Source organism: Carcharhinus amblyrhynchos, chromosome 29 (assembly GCF_965287045.1).
Source record: "Carcharhinus amblyrhynchos chromosome 29, sCarAmb.v2.hapA, whole genome shotgun sequence".
Classification (NCBI taxonomy): Eukaryota; Metazoa; Chordata; class Chondrichthyes; order Carcharhiniformes; family Carcharhinidae; genus Carcharhinus; species Carcharhinus amblyrhynchos.
Window position 1 is genome coordinate 34,550,997 of NC_137352.1, and position 18,802 is coordinate 34,569,798.

The 18,802-nt window shown below is 42.6% G+C and overlaps 1 protein-coding gene across 3 annotated transcripts in view; it reads left to right on the forward strand.

Moving 5' to 3' along the window:
* The window catches only part of aplp2 (amyloid beta (A4) precursor-like protein 2), a 201,029-nt gene extending 186,868 nt beyond the window's left edge, over positions 1 to 14,161 (forward strand). For all 3 annotated transcript variants that reach the window (XM_080214733.1, XM_080214734.1, XM_080214735.1), the window contains 4 exons: positions 1,752 to 1,834; positions 8,708 to 8,782; positions 9,122 to 9,277; positions 13,423 to 14,161. In XM_080214733.1, the coding sequence (XP_080070859.1) occupies positions 1,752 to 1,834; positions 8,708 to 8,782; positions 9,122 to 9,277; positions 13,423 to 13,524 (416 nt within the window). In that variant the 3' untranslated portion in view covers positions 13,525 to 14,161. The remainder of the gene's footprint in view (positions 1 to 1,751; positions 1,835 to 8,707; positions 8,783 to 9,121; positions 9,278 to 13,422) is intronic.
* The last annotated feature ends 4,641 nt before the right edge of the window (positions 14,162 to 18,802 follow it).

The following is an 18,802-nucleotide window of genomic DNA, read 5'->3' on the forward strand; positions in this document are numbered from 1 at the left end:
AAAAGATGTGTATTATTTCAAGACAGGAAAGTTAGTGAGATTTTGCAAGTCCAGACAAGTTGTGGGGGTTACAGATAGTGTGACATGAACCCAAGATCCCGGTTGAGGCCATCCTCATGTGTGCGGAATTTGGCTATCAGTCTTTGCTCAGCAACTCTGTGCTGCCATATGTCGTGAAGGCTACCTTGGAGAACACTTACCTGAAGATCAGAGTCCAAATGCCGGTGACCGCTGAAATGTTCCCCAACAGGAAGTTTGTGATTGCCGAGTGGTGTTCATTCGTCCGCTGCCGTAGCATCTGCACGGTCTCCCCAGTGTACCATGCCTTGGGACATTCTTTCCTGCAGCGTATCAGGTAGACAATGTTGGCCAAGTTGCAGGAGTATGTACCGTGTACCTGGTGGATCATGTTCTCGTGTGAGATGTTGGCATCCGTGTCGATGATCTGGCATGTCTTGCAGAGGTTGCTGTGGCAGGGTTGTGTGGTGTTGTGGTCACTGTTCTTCTGAAGGCTGGGCAGTTTGCTGCGGGCAATGGTCAGCTTGAGGTTGTGCGGTTGTTTGAAGGCAAGATGTGGGGATGGCCTTGGCGAGATGTTCGTCTTCATCAATGACGTGTTGAAGGCTCCAGAGAAGATGTCGTAGCCTCTACGCTCCGGGGAAGTACTAGACTACGAAGCTACTCTGTCTACCTGTCCCGTGTTTGTCTTCTGAGGAGGTTGTAGTCCAGTACCTTTTAAGATTTGATTAGCTCAAAAGACTCACATTCCAATCATTATTCAAGTAAATTGAGTTTATCTCTTGATATTGCCCTGTTTGTGATCAGAACTTCCACCCACCTGACGAAGGAACAGCCAGTTCTGAAAGCTAGTGGCATTTGCTACAAATAAATCTGTTGAATTTTAACCTGGTGTTGTGAGACTTACCGTGCTTACCCCAGTCCAATGCCAGCATCTCCACAGCTTGAATGCGAAGTCAGTGCTTAAGGAAGAGCTTCATAGTTCTGATCCTTGCCCTGTGAGCCCCAGGTTACAATAATCACAGATATATGTGTACGTTTTTGTTAAAGTACTAATGTTGTGACCAGTACAGTCATTAATTAATTGTAAATTGTAGATGGGGTCTGTTTTTTTGAGTAGGCATAAGATGACATTCTAAGTGCTGGAATTTTGGAACCAGGTGGGTTCACTGTGTCAGACTGATAACAGAGCAGGAAGGATGCAGTCCTCCAAAACACTATGGGAATAGTCAGACAGCTTCAATAATGGTACCAGGAGGGCTGAGCTTACTTAGCTCGGGTAACCTTATATCTAGTGACCCCATGGGTTGCTGCTGGCAGAACAAGTGGTAGAAACTTAAGAACCTCCACCATTTGGTTAAGTTTCAGCACTGGTATGTTGCCCTAAGCTTTGGCCTTGGCAGCTTGGCTTTGGACATGGGTAACTACAGTTTGTTTCTTTGGGATTCTGTGCTCCGTATCAAACAGATGCCTCAATAACTTGAGAGGCTTCAGCATACAGCATAACACTGAGAGCACATTTTTCCCAATATGCCTGGACCTTTTGGTAGCTCCAAAGGTGACAGACAGCAGCTGAGGTGAGGGTTACATCAGACTCCTTGTATCTTGAGCTTTAATTTAGAAATTCACAGCAGTCAACTTTAATCTGTTTCACAGCTTTTTCTTTCACATAATTAATGATGTTCATCATCCAATGTACATATCATCAGAGTAACTAACTATATTGTGAACAGGTTCTGGGATGATTGATCCTGAAGGATTGGTACCTGATGAGAATGCAATCAGCAGCGATGAGAACAATGTTAAAGAGAATGTGGTATGGACCATCTTTACTAGAATCCTGTAATCTGATCTGAGATCTTGAGTTTGCTGATAGGGAAGTGGAGTTATGTTGTTTTAATGGATTTGTTTCAGGTGCAAATATTAATCTGTTTTCAGTATTTTCTGCCTAACTTCAGGTATTAACCTGTTTATTGTAAATTTGCTAGATAGATTCTGACAACAAATAGTGATTGGAGTTATATCACTATCCCTGTACAGAGCAATAACTTTAAAGAAAATAAATTTGAACTTCCAGTTGATAGCTGAAAAAGTTGACACAAGAACATTTTATGTTTTAAGACTTTTATTACAACAGACTAAAAACATTATCATTTGCCTAAACACTATTTTTGTAGACAACTTCTACTTCAAGCTAAAGAATAGAATTTTCCCCTTTTGGATTGAACACAACTGAAATCCTAGTTCAGCTGGTTAATTTACACTGTCCCTTAAGTAATTATTCCATTTTCACAGAGCCAACGCAATGTGACTTTTAGCTCCTGTTGATAAGGATTTTCTCTCGAGGCTATATATTGTTAAATTTAAGCTAATACAAAGGCTCATGAAATGCAGAGTACTGATTTTAAGCTATGACTTTATTTAACCGAATGGTTGAATGGGAGAACAATACAAGGCAGCCCAGCACTCGAGGTATAGAATGTTAGCAGCCCATTATCACAGTAAGATACAAAGCCCTCGCAAGGACAGTTATACACTTAGAAAATCATATTGCCTACCTTTCCGATGGGCATTATAGAACGTAGAAAAACTAGAGCACAAACAGGCCCTTTGGCCCACAAGTTGCACCAAACATCTGTACCTACTAGGCTTACCTATAACCCTCAATCCTAAGTCCCGTGAACTCATCCAGAAGTCTCTTAAAAGACCCTTAAAACTAAATCTAGTAAACATTAATATAAATCAGTCAAGGATCACCCTGTCATTAACTCCAGCCAATAACAATACACGTATGAACCTCATGGGATATCATTTGTCATTAATTATGGATGTTACATCCCTTCTGTTGCCCAGCAACACAGAATGCTGGACAGTGAGATGTGATGATCGAGATGTGAGAATGATTCCGACTAAATTGAACCCACATGACACTCATCTGAACCTGAGAATTCCCTGATGTCTGCCTTGCACGTTATCAGCTCGGAGCTGTATAGCTCTATTCATCAAATTGGCTTTGGTAGCCATTTTATTCCGGACCACTGCTGATAACATAACCACATTCATTGAAACCATTGTCCCTTGAAATGCAGGCACTATCTATACTTCCCCATCAAGCCCTGCTGTATTTTGTCACTGACTGAAACTTCACTAAATCCTGAAACTACAGTCATTTCATAAATTCAAATGTTTTTAAATGTTTTCCTTGCCTGTTAGTCATATAGAACTGTCTTCCATAGCATCGACCCTTATCAGCATTCCTATCGTGCAAGATCATTCACTGTTAAGTCAGTATTGTGTTGGCGTTCTTAAACCTATGGTTATGTGTTTTTATTAGCTGAACTAGATCAGCTAATCTACATCAGCTCTCAAGGGTTTACTTCCATTCCTTTTCTTTCCCAGACTGGTATCTTTTAAGATGTCTTTAATGGTGAGGGTTTTTTGGCACAAGTTAGACAAACCTTCCAGTCTCACTTAAAATCCTCACAATTTGACCATTTCAATCATCACCTACCTCCATGCTTTCTGGCACACTGCTGGATCCTGGCTGAGTAACTTAACTGAGAGTTGCAGAGTTGTATTCTAGGAAAGTTTTAACTCCATCCTACACAATGGCTTCGGATGGACACTCCTTCTGTCAAAGGCTCTTTCCAATGTAATCTGACTAACAGCCTTGTAAACAGGTGCAATTTAGCTGATTATCTATAGAATCTGAATGTCTACCTTGGATATATTTAGACAGTTTGTGTGGGAAGCTTGTAGTGGCCCAGGGCAAGCCTCCAAGTTTGGAGAATGAAGTTTCTTTATTAAACCCTTCCTTTGATTTATATAAAAAAAAACAGGGGTGTACATATTTTGCACAGTGGACCACATTTAACTTTGTTCGCGCTCGAGGAGCTGATGAAACTTGGATCAGGGAGCTGAGGAATGCTGGAAAGGAGGATTTGGGATGATGGCAGTTCCATGAGGAAGGGGAGGTGTTTTGGGGAGATTGTGTATTTGTGGAGATGGCAATGACAGTCCCCCTCATTCTTCCTGTTTCTTCCACCCTTATATTTTGATCTTGCCAACTGTCTGTCTCCCCCTCTATCTTGCTCTACCCCTCTATCTCGCTCTACTGCCGCCCCCCCCCCCTCCCCCCCCCAAGTCTCATTCCCTTCCCTCCATCCTTTCCTTGCCCCCGCAAGCCCCGTCACTCTACCTGGCAATTGCCTCACCAACCCCCGCAACCACTGAGCCTCCTATCCCTCCTCCCGCAAACACCATCTCCCTCCCACACTCATGGACCCCCTCTGCCTCCCCCCGGCGGACCCCCCTTCCCTGGCCAGCCCACCTCTCACTCCTTTCCCGCTACTCCCCTCCCCCTCCCTGCCACCCTCCTTTATTGTTTGTAGTATATATAAATGCTTCGGAGGATAATGTAGTAAATTCATAGCTCAAAAATTGGTTGAGTTGTGGATAGTGAAGAGGATTGTCAGGGCATATACAAGATATAGACCTTATATTTTGGGTCTACATCTTGACTTTAGTGGAAAAATGGCAGATGGAATTTAATTCATACAATTGAGGTAATGCATTTTGAAAGGTCCATTATACAGTAAATAATAGAGCGCATAAGAGTATTGACAGGCAGAGAGATCTGAGTGTACATGTCCACCAATCACTGAAAGTGGCAACGCAGGTGGATAAGGTAGTCAAGAAAGCATATGGCATGCTTGCCCCCGTTGGTCGTAGCGTTGTGTATAAAAATTGGTAGGTCATGCTGCATCTGCATGTTGCACAGAACCTTAGGCCTCATTTGGAATATTATGTGCAATTCTTGATGCCACACCACCAGAAGGATGTGGAGGCTTTGGAGAGGGTACAGAAGAGGTGTACCAGGATGTTGCCTAGTCTGGAGGGTGATAGTTATGAGGAGAGGTTGGAAACGCTTGGTTTGTTCTCGCTGGAACAACAGAGATTGTGTGGTGTCCTGATGGATGGCTCAAGATCCATGGACAGAATGAATAGTCGGATGATTTTTCCTTGGTTTGAAAAGTCACGTACTAGGGAACATAGGTTTAAGGTGCTTGGGGAAAAGTTTAGAGGAGTTGTGTGAGGCAGAGGGTACTGAACGTCTGGAACGCACTGCCTGGGAAGGTGATAGGAACAGTTATGACAGTGGCATTTAAAGAGCATCTAGACGAATACGTGAATAAGTTGGGAATGGAAGGATATAGACTCTAAGTGCATACAGTTTTAGTTTAGGCAGGCATCGTAAGAACTAGGAGCAGGAGTAGGCTATCTGGCCCCTCAAGCCTGCTCCACCATTCAATAAGATCATGGCTGGTCTTTTTGTGGACTCAGCTCCACTTCCTGCCTGCTCACCACAACCCTTAATTCCTTTACTGTTCAAAAATTTATCTATCCTTGCCTTAAAAACATATAATGAGGTAGCCTTTACTGCTTCACTGAGTAGGGAATTCCACAGATTCACAACCCTTTGTGTTGTTGTGGGAAATTTACCACTTCAAAGTCAGACTTGGAGGTTTCAACAATAGTTTTATTTCGGATACAATGCTGTGAGAGAAAGCACTGGTATTCTGCAGTACTTGGCAGCTACCTTCTCAGCTACACAATGGTAGTTGATCATTTTTATACCTTTTAGACAATGGGCAGTACAGACATCAGCAGTTAACACGTAGTTACAAGTTGAGTAGACAGATATCGACATCGATAGTTAACGTATCATTACAAGCAACAGGTACAGACATGGACAGTTAACATATCATTGTTCATAGAATGGACACATTTATACAGTTATGTCCTGTATCAGTGACTGGTTCAGTGGCTGATCTTGTTACATTTATGTATTTGCGTCCCCATCTGTGGCTGACCTCAGACTCATTGTTCTGGGTCTGCCCTTATCTAAAGTGCCTCAAGCTCTGATCAGTTTCCTGAAGCATTTCGGATCCTGCATGTTTTAATTTCTAAGTAATTGTCTGTGCCAAAAGCCAGTGCCTGTTAATGTCCCTTCCCAGGTAACCATTTTGTGTCCATCACTTTAATTCCCCCACAACAGTGTGAAGAAGTTCCTCCTCAACTCGGTCCTAAATCTGCTTCCCCCTATTTTTGAGGTTATGCCCCCGAGTTCTAGTTTCACCCACCAGTGGAAACAACTCCCCTGCTTCTGTTTTATCTATTCCCTTCATAATCATATGTTTCAGCGAGCTCGACCCTCATTCTTCTGAATTCCAATGAGTATAGCCCAGTCTCCTCAGTCTCTCTCTCAAGCCAACCCTCTCAACTCCAGAATCAACCTAGTGAATCTCCTCTGGACCCTCTCCGAGGCCAATATATCCTTCCTCGAGTAAGGAGATCAAAACTGTACACGGTACTCCAGGTGTGTCCTCACCCGCACCTTATCCAGCTGCAACATAACCTCGCTGTTTTTAAACTCCATCCCTCTAGCAATGAAGGACAAAATTCCATTTGCCTTCTTAATTACCTGCTGCACCTACAAACCAACTCCTTGAGATTCCTGCAGAACAACACCCAGGCCTCTCTGCACAGCAGCTTGTTGCAATTTTTTACCACTTAAATAATAGTCCATTTTGCTGTTATTCCTACCAAAATAGATGACCTCACATTTACCAACATTGTACTCCATCTGTCAGATCCTCACCCACTCACTTAGATTATCCACATCCCTTTGCAGACTTTCAGTGTCTTCTGCACTCTTTGCTCTTCCACTCATCTTAGTGACATCTGTGAATTTCGACACACTACACTTGGTCCTCAACTCCAAGTCGTCCTAAACAATTGTGGTCCCAACACTGATCCCTGAGGCACACACTAGTCACTGATCGCCAACCAGAAAAACACCCATTCACCTCCACTCTTTGCTTTCTGTTAGTTAACCAATCCTCTATCCATGCTAATACATTACCCGTAACACTGTGCACCCTTATCTTATGTAGCAGTCTTTGGTGCGGTACCTTGTCAAATGCTTGGTTATGATTGGTGTAGGCTTGGAGTGCTGAAGGGCCTGTGCTGTACTGTTCTTTGAGAGGGTAAACTTGTCAGTAATATTAGAACAAACTGGAATAGCTCTTAGAAGTAAATAAATGGGTTGTGTTAGTAACTGTTGGTCCGTTAGACTCAGAGATAGGAAAGTTATCATGGGGAGTGAGGAAAAGGCAGATACATTGTTAAAATATTTTGTGTCCATCTTCAAAGCTGAAATGACAAACAGCAACCAGAAATAGAGGGTCACCTGCATGCTAAGAGTACAACACTTTAGGTAATTAGTATCAGGAAGAGAAAAAAAAATTGGAGAAATTTAAGGGACTAAAACCTCAAGTCTCTCGGACCTGATGGCCTACACACGAGGTTCAAAAAGCGATAGATCCAGAGCAAGTAGATGTGCTGTTATAGTTTTCCCACATTCCTTCGATTGACATACTGGAAGACAGCAGCTGTGACACATTTAAGAAAGGAGCAAGAGAGAAAACAGACTACAGCTCGTTAGCCTGGCTTTGGTTACTTAAAAAATGCTGCAGTAGATAATTAAAATAATCTTAACACTGCATTAGAAAATCATCAAACAACCAGACAGCGTTGATCTGTCTTACAAAAGTGAAATGGTGTTCGACGAGTCTTTTGCGGATGTGGTTTGTATGTTAGATAAAAGATTTTCTCTAATTTTCTAACGAAATTAGATAAGTTGAAAATACAAAAGGCGAATTTACAAGATAAGGGCTCATGGAATTGGGTTAATATATTCACATGGATAGAAGATTGGTTCACAGACAGGAAGCAAAGAGCAGGAGTGAGTAGGCGATTTTCAAGTTGGCAAGCTGTGACTACTGATGTCTCTCAAGATCAGTACTAGAGCCGCCACGATTTAAAATGTATATTAATGTTTCTAAAGTTGTTGATAATACAAAGCTAGTTGAGAGCATAAGCTATGAAGAGGATGCAAAGAGGCTGCAAGGAGATATAAACAGATTAAATGAATGGACACCCAAGGTGACAGATGGAGTACAGTATGTTGGGGTTCACTTTTGACAGTGTGAATAGAAAATAGAAACGCAAAATATTTTTAAAAAGGTGTGGGACTTGTAATTGTTGATGTTCGGACAGACTTTGTTGTACTTGTACAATGAGCACAAAACTAGCATGCAAGTACAGAAAGCGGTTCGGAAGGTAAATGGAGCATTAACATTCATTGCAATGAGGAATTGGAGTGCATGAATATGGAAGTCTTACTACAATGTGCAGGAATTTGATGAGACCACACCTGGAATACTGTGCGCAGTTTTGCTCTCCACATTTAAGAATATGCTCATACAACTCATATCTGCAGTATAGCGAAGGTTCACTCAATTGGCCTCTGGGATGAGAGGGAAGCCCTGTGATGAGAGGCTGAGTGGTCAGTACTATCTGAAGGTGTTTTTATTGCAACATAAAAAAACTGTTATGGTGACTTGAAAGAGTGGATAGAAATTAATTTTCCTTTGAATGGGAGGTTGTAAGAAGAGTTACTGAAGCAGTTCAGCCATGATCTAGTGAAAAATTAGAACAGATTCCAGTGGCTGAATGACCTGTTGCTGTTTCAGTTGTTGCTAATGATAATTTGATAGCTCAGTAGGTGTATTGTTATGATAATTGCACATATTAACTCTAATAGCTGTGTCTTCCTCCTCCTCAGGTAATTGATGAGAGCTTTGATGTGAAAGAAATGATTTTCAATGCAGAACGAGTCAGTGGAGGAGACGATGACATGGTATGGACAGCACTTTCTGGTGGGAAGGTTGAGTGAGGTCCAATCCATTTGGGAATAACTTGTGCTTCAGAAAGTAATGATATCATGAATAAAACAGTGTATACTTTTTTTGCAAATTGTGCATGAGATTATGCAGAAAAAGAATTGTAATGTTGGATAAGATCCTGGTGGCAAAGTACTGATTCTGTTTATCCAACTTGCTCTTTCTTGAGAATTTTAATCGGGCTTACACAAATTTATTTTTCCTCCGCACATAACTAAAAGTGCTACATTTGTTTTAACGAACTTTGGGATTGCTCCCAAGATAGACTACTGTACTAAATGTTTCCGTTTCTCTAGGACACTGATGGGAATATGCAAGATGGCTTCAGCTTAAGCAGCAGTGCCCTTATTGGAATGTTGGTGATTGCAGTTGCTGTAGCCACGGTGATTGTCATCAGCTTGGTGATGCTACGCAAGAGGCAATATGGCACAATCAGCCATGGCATTGTAGAGGTGAGCATGTCAAATAAACCTTCGGTGTGAAGCTATCTCTTTACAGTCTGTTATAAATATGCTGTGGAAAGAAAACATTTTTCATCTTGGGTGACACCCTCAATTTATCCCTTCAGCTGGCTGCCAGGACCAAGGATAGATGCGTAATCCTAGTGTTACACAGCACATAATGCTCTTTGCAGTCTACACACAAGCTTGGGAAATGACATACATGGTAGCTGGACTTTTCACTGTCCAAGGTGTGTCGTGAAAAGTTCATATCCATTTCATGGTACAGTTCACTGAAACCTGGTGGAAATTCAGCCCCTTAGCTGCCAGCCGACGGAGCATGGGTTGGAAGTGCTGCTAACAGTATTTTCAGGCTGTTCTCCAAACTCCATTCTGCATGAAAGGAGTATTAAAATTCATTGGAGCTGTGCTTCCTCTGGACACTCAACCTGAAAATGTTAAGAATTAATATCACAACTTGCATCTTTTGATGTCATATAAACTTTAATTCTGGAGTTTTACATTTACATTTCACATAAATTAGGTAGAATGTAACACCCTCCCACACTGGTGCCACTGGGTATTGGAACACCCTCCCACACTGGTGCCACTGGGTATTGGAACACCCTCCCACACTGGCTCCCTGAAGACTGATGCACAGCATTTGCTTGGTTTCTCTGCCTTTTCTTTATTCCTCATTAGAAACTCTCCCATCTCTGCCTGTAATGGGCCCATATTTGTCTTTGCTAAATTTGACTCCTAATTCTCCTGGTTCTCTCTCCAGCCTCCGTCGTCTCCAGTTCCACCTTATCACCACAACAGTATAAATCTCATCCTATTTTCTATAGTCTTCAATTCTGTTCTTGCTTTGGAGGGAGTGCAGCGAAGCTTTACCAGCCTGATTCATGGGATGGCAGGACTGACATATGAAGAGAGATTAAGGCAGGATTATATTTGCTAGTGTTTAGAAGAATAAAGGAGGAATCTCATAGAAACCTATAAAAATTGAATAGGATTAGACAGGGTATATGCAGAATGGATGTTCCCAATGGCAGGGAGAGTCCAGAACTGGGGTCGTAGTCTGAGGGTATGGGGATATCCATTTCGAACTGAGATGAGGAGAAATGGCTTCACCTTGAGTGGTCACCCTGTGGATTTCGCCACCCCAGGAAGTGGTTGATGCCAAAACGTTGTCTACTTTCAAAAAGGAGTTGGGATATAGCACTTTGGGCTGAAGGGATCAAAGGATATAAAATATAAACTATAAAATCATGATGGAACTGGACAGACTAGATACGGGAAGAATGTTCCTGATGTTAGGGAAGACCAGAACTAGGGGTCACTGTCTAACAATAAGGAGTAAGCCATTCAGAACTGAGATGAGGAGGAACCTCTTCACTGTGAACTTGTGGAATTCTCTACCACAGAAAGCTGTTGGGCTGGTTCGTTAGATATGTTCCAGGGGGAGCTGGATGTGGCCTTTGTGGATAAAGGAATGAAGGACAATGGAGAGAAAGTAAGAGTAGAATACTGAAAGTGCGTGATCAGCCATGATAAGGAGTACAATATCAAGGGTAGGAGTCTTAGCAGTGTTGATGAGCAGAAGGACCTTGGGGTCTGGGTCCATAGGACTCTTAAATCGGCCTCGCAGGTGGAGGATGTGGTCAAGAAGGCGTATGGTGTACTAGCCTTCATTAATCAAGGGATTGAGTTTAGGAGTCAGGAGGTATTGCTGCAACTTTATAAGACCCTTGTCAGACCCCATTTGGAGTACTGTGCGCAGTTCTGGTCGCCTCACCACAGGAAGGATGTGGAAGCTATTGAGAGGGTGCGGAGGAGATTTACAAGGATGTTGCCTGGATTGGGAGGCATGCCTTATGAAGTTAGGTTGAGGGAGCTAGGTCTCTTCTCCCTGGAGAGACGAAGGTTGAGAGGCGACCTGATAGAGGTTTATAAAATGTTGAGAGGTATATAGGGTGAATTCTCGGACACTATTTCCCAGGGCTGAAATGGCCGCTACGAGAGGATACAGGTTTAAGGTGCTGGGAGCAGGTACCGAGGAGATGTCAGGGGTAAGTTTTTCACTCAGAGGAGGGTGAGTGAGTGGAATCGGCTGCCGTTGGTGGTGGTGGAGGCGAACTCGCTGGGGTATTTTTAAAAGACTTCTGGATGAGTACAAGGGATTTAATGGGATCGGGAGTTATAGATAGTTCTATGGCCTGGTAGGTATGGGTATGATTGGCACAACTTATGGGCCGAAGGGCCTGTTTGTGCTGTAGTGTTTTATGTTCTATGATCATATTGAATGGCTTGAAGGGCTGAATGGCCCACTCCTGCACCCACTTCCTATGTTTCTATAATATGGGGGAAAGTGGGATCAGGTTATTGAGTTGGATGATCAGCCACGATCACAATGAATGGTGTAGCAGGCTCAAAGGGCTGAATGGGCTCATCCTATTTTCAATGTTTAGGGCAGGTAAATGTGAGAAGCTACAATGATGAAACAAATTAATTTGATAAATACATAAGAACATAAATAGGAGCAGGAGTAGGCCATCTAGCCCTTCGAGCCTGCCCCGCCATTCAATAAGATCATGGCTGATCTGAAGTGGATCAGTTCCACTTACCCGCTTTCTCCCCATAACCCTTAATTCCTTTGTCTATCAGAAACCTATCTACCCGTGACTTAAATATATTTAGCCAGGTAGCCTCCACCACTTCAATGGGCAGAGAATTCCAGAGATTCACCACCCTTTGAGTGAAGAAGTTCCTCCTCAACTCAGTTCTAAACTGCCCCCCCCCCCCTTTATTTTGAGGCTGTGCCCCCTAGTCCTACTATCCTTTCTAAGCGGAAAGAATCTCTCTACCTCTACCCTATCTAGCCCCTTCATTATCTTGTAAGTCTCTATAAGATCCCCCCTTAGCCTTCTAAACTCTAATGAGTACAGACCCAGTCTATTCAATCTCTCTTCATTAGCCAACCCCCTCATCTCCAGTGTCAGCATGGTGAACCTTCTCTGTATTCCATCCAAGGCTAATATATCCTTTCGCAAATATGGGGACCAAAACTGCATACAGTACTCCAGTAGTGGCCTCACCAGTACCCTGTACAGTTGCAGCAAGACCTCCCTGCTTTTATATTCTATCCCCCTCGCTATAAAGACCAACATTCCATTCGCCTTCTTGATCACCTGCTGCACCTGCAGACTGGGTTTTTGCGATTCGTGCACAAGGACCCCCAGGTCCCTCTGCACCGTAGCATGCTGTAGCTTTTCACCCTTTAAATAATAATCCCTCCTTCTATTATTTCTACCAAAGTGGATAACCTCACATTTGCTAACATTATACTCTATCTGCCACATCCTCGCCCACTCACTCAGCCTGTCCAGATCTCTCTGCAGACTTTCTGCGCCCTCCACGCAATTTGTTTTTCCACTCATCTTCGTGTCATCAGCAAATTTTGTCACCCTACACTCAGCCCCCTTCTCCAGATCATCTATGTAAATGGTAAACAGTTGAGGCCCAACGCCGATCCCTGTGGCACTCCACTAGTCACCAACTGCCAACCAGAAAAGCACCCATTGATTCCAACTCTCTGCTTCCTGTTAGATAACCAATCCCCAATCCTCAATCCACGCTCATACCTTACCCCCAACTCTCTGCACCCTAACCTTGTGTGAGGCACCTTATCAAATGCCTTCTGGAAATCTAAAAACTGCACTAGTCGCATCTTCATAGAAATCCAATAAATTCATTAAACACGACTCCCCCTTCACGAATCCATGCTGCATCTGCTTGATCAAACTGTTAGATACTTGATCTAATACAACATTCTCATCAGGTGTAAAACTTCATTATTTCCCAGAACAAAATAAAAATGAAGAAAACTTTGATCGTATATCAAACTTCTCTTAAAGTCCTTTCTGTCTTTCTCTTTGATCTGCTGTAAACCATTCTTGGGTGGATTGGCTTGGAACCTTGATTAGCCTATGTTCATCTGGCACCGGTTCTTTAATTAGGATCCTAACTTACAAAATTGGTGCCAGTATGCAAGAGAGACTTTGGTTAATTCTCGCAGAATTTCAGTGTCAACGCCTTTTTTTCCAGAATTGAGTATGACCTGGATTCTGTAAAATGCAATTCTTTGTTTTTAACAGGTTGATCCCATGTTAACCCCAGAGGAACGCCACTTGAACAAGATGCAAAACCATGGGTATGAAAACCCAACCTACAAGTATCTGGAGCAGATGCAGATCTAACACCAGATGCTAAACCGGGCCAAATGTGGCACATTCAGCCAATCTTCCAACTACTGATCTATAACATTAGAGGTCTCCATTTCACATACACAATTCAGAGTGTAAAACACTTATTACTGTAGATTGTAAGATTCCCATTCTTTTAAATGGGCTTGAAATGTAATACACAATATATATGATGTATAATCGTGAGAAAATCTATTATCTGATGAGAGCTATGATGATATAGTTGTTTCCTTTTTAAAATTATTTTAAATCAGTTTTATTTGTGTGTCACAAAGATCTATAAATAGAGGCTGTAGATTTCTACCTAATGGAGCACCGTATATGAAGGGGATTTGTACTGAATTATCTCACAGAACCTGCAGGATTTTTTGCTGTATACTACGTTTAAATGGTTAACACTGTGATTGGCAGCTGAAACCGGGAGTTGATGATTCCATTTTTCATTGTGCGTCTGAGTGATTATAAATTCACGTCGCATTTACTGAGGTTCTGGAAACCTGTGGCTCGTTTCCCCTGCACATTTCTTATTTGTTCTGTCAAACTATGCACATTTTTCAGTTATGTTACTGTGGTAGCTTTAAATTGCAGGGCTACTGAGTGCAAACTCATCAATAAACACTACTTCCAAAAATGTGTGTCCCCTTTTAACATTGAATCTTCTCACATCAGATCTTGTCTGGTTCTGCTGTGGCAGTTTGGGAGTCAGCCTGATATAATTGCATGAATGGATGGGTAATGGTGGAGAGGAGAGCTGGTCTGGACTGCACAAGATACTGTGTTCACAGCTCTGCTACGTTGGCAAAATGTGTTTCGTCATACTGTGATTTCAAGGAATTTGATTACAGGAGGGATTGTGCTCTAAATCTACACAGCGGAAAGGTGATGTACAGTGAAGTGACCATCCTAGGAGCTGTGTTTTTGTAATGAGTTTGATACGAGCATTGATCAATGCATACTCATTTTAAGATTTATTATTTTGTGGGAAAGAACAGTACCGGCCCTTCGGCCCTCGATGTTGTGCCAACCAGTGGAACCAATCTAATGACCCTGTAACCTAAACTATTCCAGTGTTATCCATATGCCTATCCACTGACCATTTGAACACCCTTAAAGTTGGCGAGTCCACAACTGCTACAGGCAAGGCATTCCACGCCCTTACTACCCTCTGAGTAAAGAACCTACCTCTGACATCCATCCTATAATTACCACCCCTCAATTTAAAGCTATGTCCCCTCGTGTCACCATCCGAGGAAAAAGGCTCTCTCTGTCCACCCTATCCAATCCTTTGATCATCTTGTATGCCTCAATTAGGTCACCTCGTAACCTTCTTCTCCCTAATGAAAATAACCGCAAGTCCCTCAGCCTTTCTTCAAGACCTTCCCACCATACCAGGCAACATCCTGGTAAACCTCCTCTGCACCCTTTCCAATGCCTCCACATCTTTCTTATAATGCAGCGACCAGAACTGTACGCAATACTCCAAGTGCGGCCGCGCCAGAGTTTTGTACAGTTGTAACATGACCTCACGGCTCTGAAATTCAATCCCTCTACCAATAAAAGCTATCACACCATACACCTTCTTAACAACCTTATCAACCTGGATGCCACCTTTCAGGGAGCTATGCACATGTACCCTGAGATCTCTCTGCTCGTCACCACTACTAAGAGTCCTTCCATTAGCCCTATACTCTGTATTCCCGTTACTCTTACCAAAGTGAATCACCTCACACTTTTCCATATTAAACTCCATTTGCCACCTCTCAGCCCAGCTCTGCAGCTTATCTATGTCCCTCTGCAAACTGTAACATCCATCCTCACTGTCTACAACTCCTCCAACTTTGGTGTTGTCAGCAAATTTACTAATCCACCCTTCTACACCCTCATCTAGGTCATTTATAAAAATGGCAAACAGCAGTGGCCCCAAAACAGGTCTCTGCAGTACACGACTTGTAACTGAACTCCAGGTTGAATATTTCCTATCAACCACCACCCTCTGTCTTCTATCAGCTAGCCAATTCCTGATCCAAACTGCTAAATCACCGTCAATCCCATGCATCTGCATTTTCTGCAATAGCCTACCATGGGGAACCTTATCAAACGCTTTGCTGAAATCCATATACACCACATCAACTGCCTTATCCTTATCCACCTCTTTGGTCACCTTTTCAAAAAACTCTAAGGCATGACCTACCCTTCACAAAACCGTGTTGACTATCCCTAATCAATTTATTTCTCTCTAGATGATTATAAATCCTATCCCTTACAATTCTTTCCAAAACTTTGCCCACAACAGAAGTCAGGCTCACCGGTCTATAATTCCCAGGATGGTCTCTACTCCCCTTCTTGAACAAGGGGACAACATTTGCTATCCTCCGGTCTTCTGGCACTATACCTGTAGCCAATGACGACATGAAGATCTAAGCCAAAGGCTCTGCAGTCTCCTCCCTAGCCTCCCAGAGAATCCTTGGGTAAATCCCATCTGGCCCAGGGGACTTATCTATTTTCATACTCAAGAATTGCTAACACTTCCTTATATACCTCAACCCTGTCTAGTCTACTACCTGGTATCACAGTATTCTCCTCGACTACACTGACTTTTTCCTGTGTGAATACTGGCAAAAAATACTCATTCAGTGCCTCTCCTATCTCTTCAGGCTCCACACACAACTTCCCACTGCTGTCTCTGGCCCTAATCTTGCCCTAACCAATCTTTTATTCTTGACATACCTGTAGATGTGGGTGTGTCTGTCAAGGCCAGCATTTGTTGCTCATCCCTAATTGCCCTTGAAGTGATTGATTTTCTAGGTCATTTCAGAGGGCAATTAAGAATTAACCACATTGATGTGGGTCTGCAGTCACATAGGCCAGATCGGGTGTGGATAGCAGATTTCTTTCCCTGAAGAACGTTAATAAATCAGGTCAGTTTTTATCACAGTCAGTACTTTCATGGTCACTGTTGCTGAGACTAGCTTTATTAATTAAATTGGGATTCCATCAGCTGCCATGGTGGGATTTGAATCCATGTCCCCAGAACATTAACCTGGCTCTTTGAAAATATTATTTCTCAATGACATCACTGATACACCACCATCTCTCCTTGAAGAGCTTGAAAGAAAGAGAAGTGATGGGGTGGATAGTGATACAGTTGCAGAGCTGTGGGTGGGGTATGATAGCACAAGTTTTGTGCTGATGGATGGGAGTCAGTTTCTGCTTGAGCTGCCGTCTGGATTGCCTGCAAATTTTCTGAAGTTGTTTAGCAAAGAGCACAGATGGGCAAGTTGGTAAATACATTAAGGAATATTTTTCCCAGTGTGAGCTGTGGTAAGGAGTTGAGTTCAGACCAATCATTGGTAAACAGTGTACTTCAAATCTAGACAGGTCACTGAGTTTATTGCTGAAGGACGTTAACCCTCTGCTTATGCTGCCATTCTCCTACTGCTTGGGTGCCATTTGTTGTTATTGAAGCTAATTTGTCCACAAAGAGCACTGTGTTGCACAGTTCAAATTACTGTCTGAAATATAGGAAGAAAGTCCTAGATACTAGAAAGATTTACAGGGATGTTATTACCAGTAAAGAAATTTGGAAAAGCTGGTGTTATTTTGTTTGGGACAGATCAGGCTGAAGGGAGATTTAATTGGGTCCAGAAAAAAGGACGTTTTTTTCCTTGATCAGTGAGGTTAATCTATAACCTGGGGGCATAGGTTTAAAGTTATTGACAGGTGGTTTAGAGAGAACTGAGAAGTTTCTAACCAGATGATGGTGGTGGTCTGGAACCTGTCAACTCTAAGGCTGTTAGAGGCAGTTAAACAGTACTTGGATATGCACTTCATGTTCATTCTGGATTTTTTTAAAAGTTTATTAGTGTCACAAGTAGGCTGTTACTGTGAAAATCCCCTGGTCACCATACTCTGACACACATCTGAGTACATTGAGTGAAAATTTAGCATGGCCAATGCACCTAACCCGCACGTCTTTCAGACTGTGGAAGGAAAAACTGGAGCACCTGGAGGAAACCCATACAGACATGGGGAGAACATACATACTCCACACAGGCAATCACCCAAATCAGGAATTGAACCGTGTCCCAGGTACTATGAGGCAGCAGTGCTAACCACTGTGCTGCCCACAATGGGTAGAATGTACAGCCAGCATTTATTGCCTATGCCTATGCCCTCATGCTTGAATCACTGCAGTCCATGTGGTGCAAGTATACTCACAATGCTGTTGAGGAAAAAGTTCCATGGTTTTCACCCAGTGATGATGTTAAGTTCGTTTTCGCGAGACTCTTCTGTCATTGATACAAAGGCAAACGCCAACAGCTGTCCGATTCAAAAGTTCTTTATTCTTCTTACATATACAAGCTGGCAAACCTTTGCTATGTAACTTCCATCCAGTGCTGGGAATCAGGTAGCAAAGGCACACCGAACAGTAGCTTTTACAATCCTTATGATCACATGCTGTCTGATACAATATAGTTTATCACAAGACACCCTTTGTTCTAGTCAGGTTAACCATATCTAAGGTCATAATATCGTTATGTTGAAAGAAAGAGAACTGTTAAAGGGTAAATTTTTTAATCACATGTCTTTAAGATTGTAATTTTGAAATCAACTCAGAAGTTCTTAGTTGCATGCGATGTTAACCCCTTAATATCTTAATGATGAAGGAACATTGAATGTTGCCCGGGTCTTGCTGCACATGGGCACAGACGCTTCAGTATCTGAGCAGTCAGGAGTGCTTCTAAGTACTGCACAATCATCAGCAAACGTCCCCACTTCTAACCTTGTGTTAAAGAGAAGTCACTGATGAAGCAGCTGAAGATGGTTGGATTTAGACACTGCACAGAGGGACGTCTGCTGATTGGCCTCCAATATCCAAAACCTTTTTATGTGAAAAAATTACTCTAACCATTAGAGAACTTTCCCCTCCAAGTCCATTGACCTCAATTTTGCCCAGGTTTCTTGATATTACTCTTGACCAAATGCTGCCTTGATACCCAACGACAGACACTCCACCTCACTTACTGAGATCAGCTCAGTTGTTCTTGTTGGAGTAAAGGTTATAATACAGTCTGGAGCCAAGTGGCCTTGGCAAAACTCAAACTTTATGTGAAAGTGAACAGGGTATTGCTGTGCAAATGCCACTTGATAGCACTTCCAACAACAACGATTCATCACTTTGTTAATAATTGGGAGAGTCATAGAAATTCCTACAGAGCAGACAGAGGCCATTCAGCCCATCAAGTCTGTACTGACAGAGCATCTTAACCTT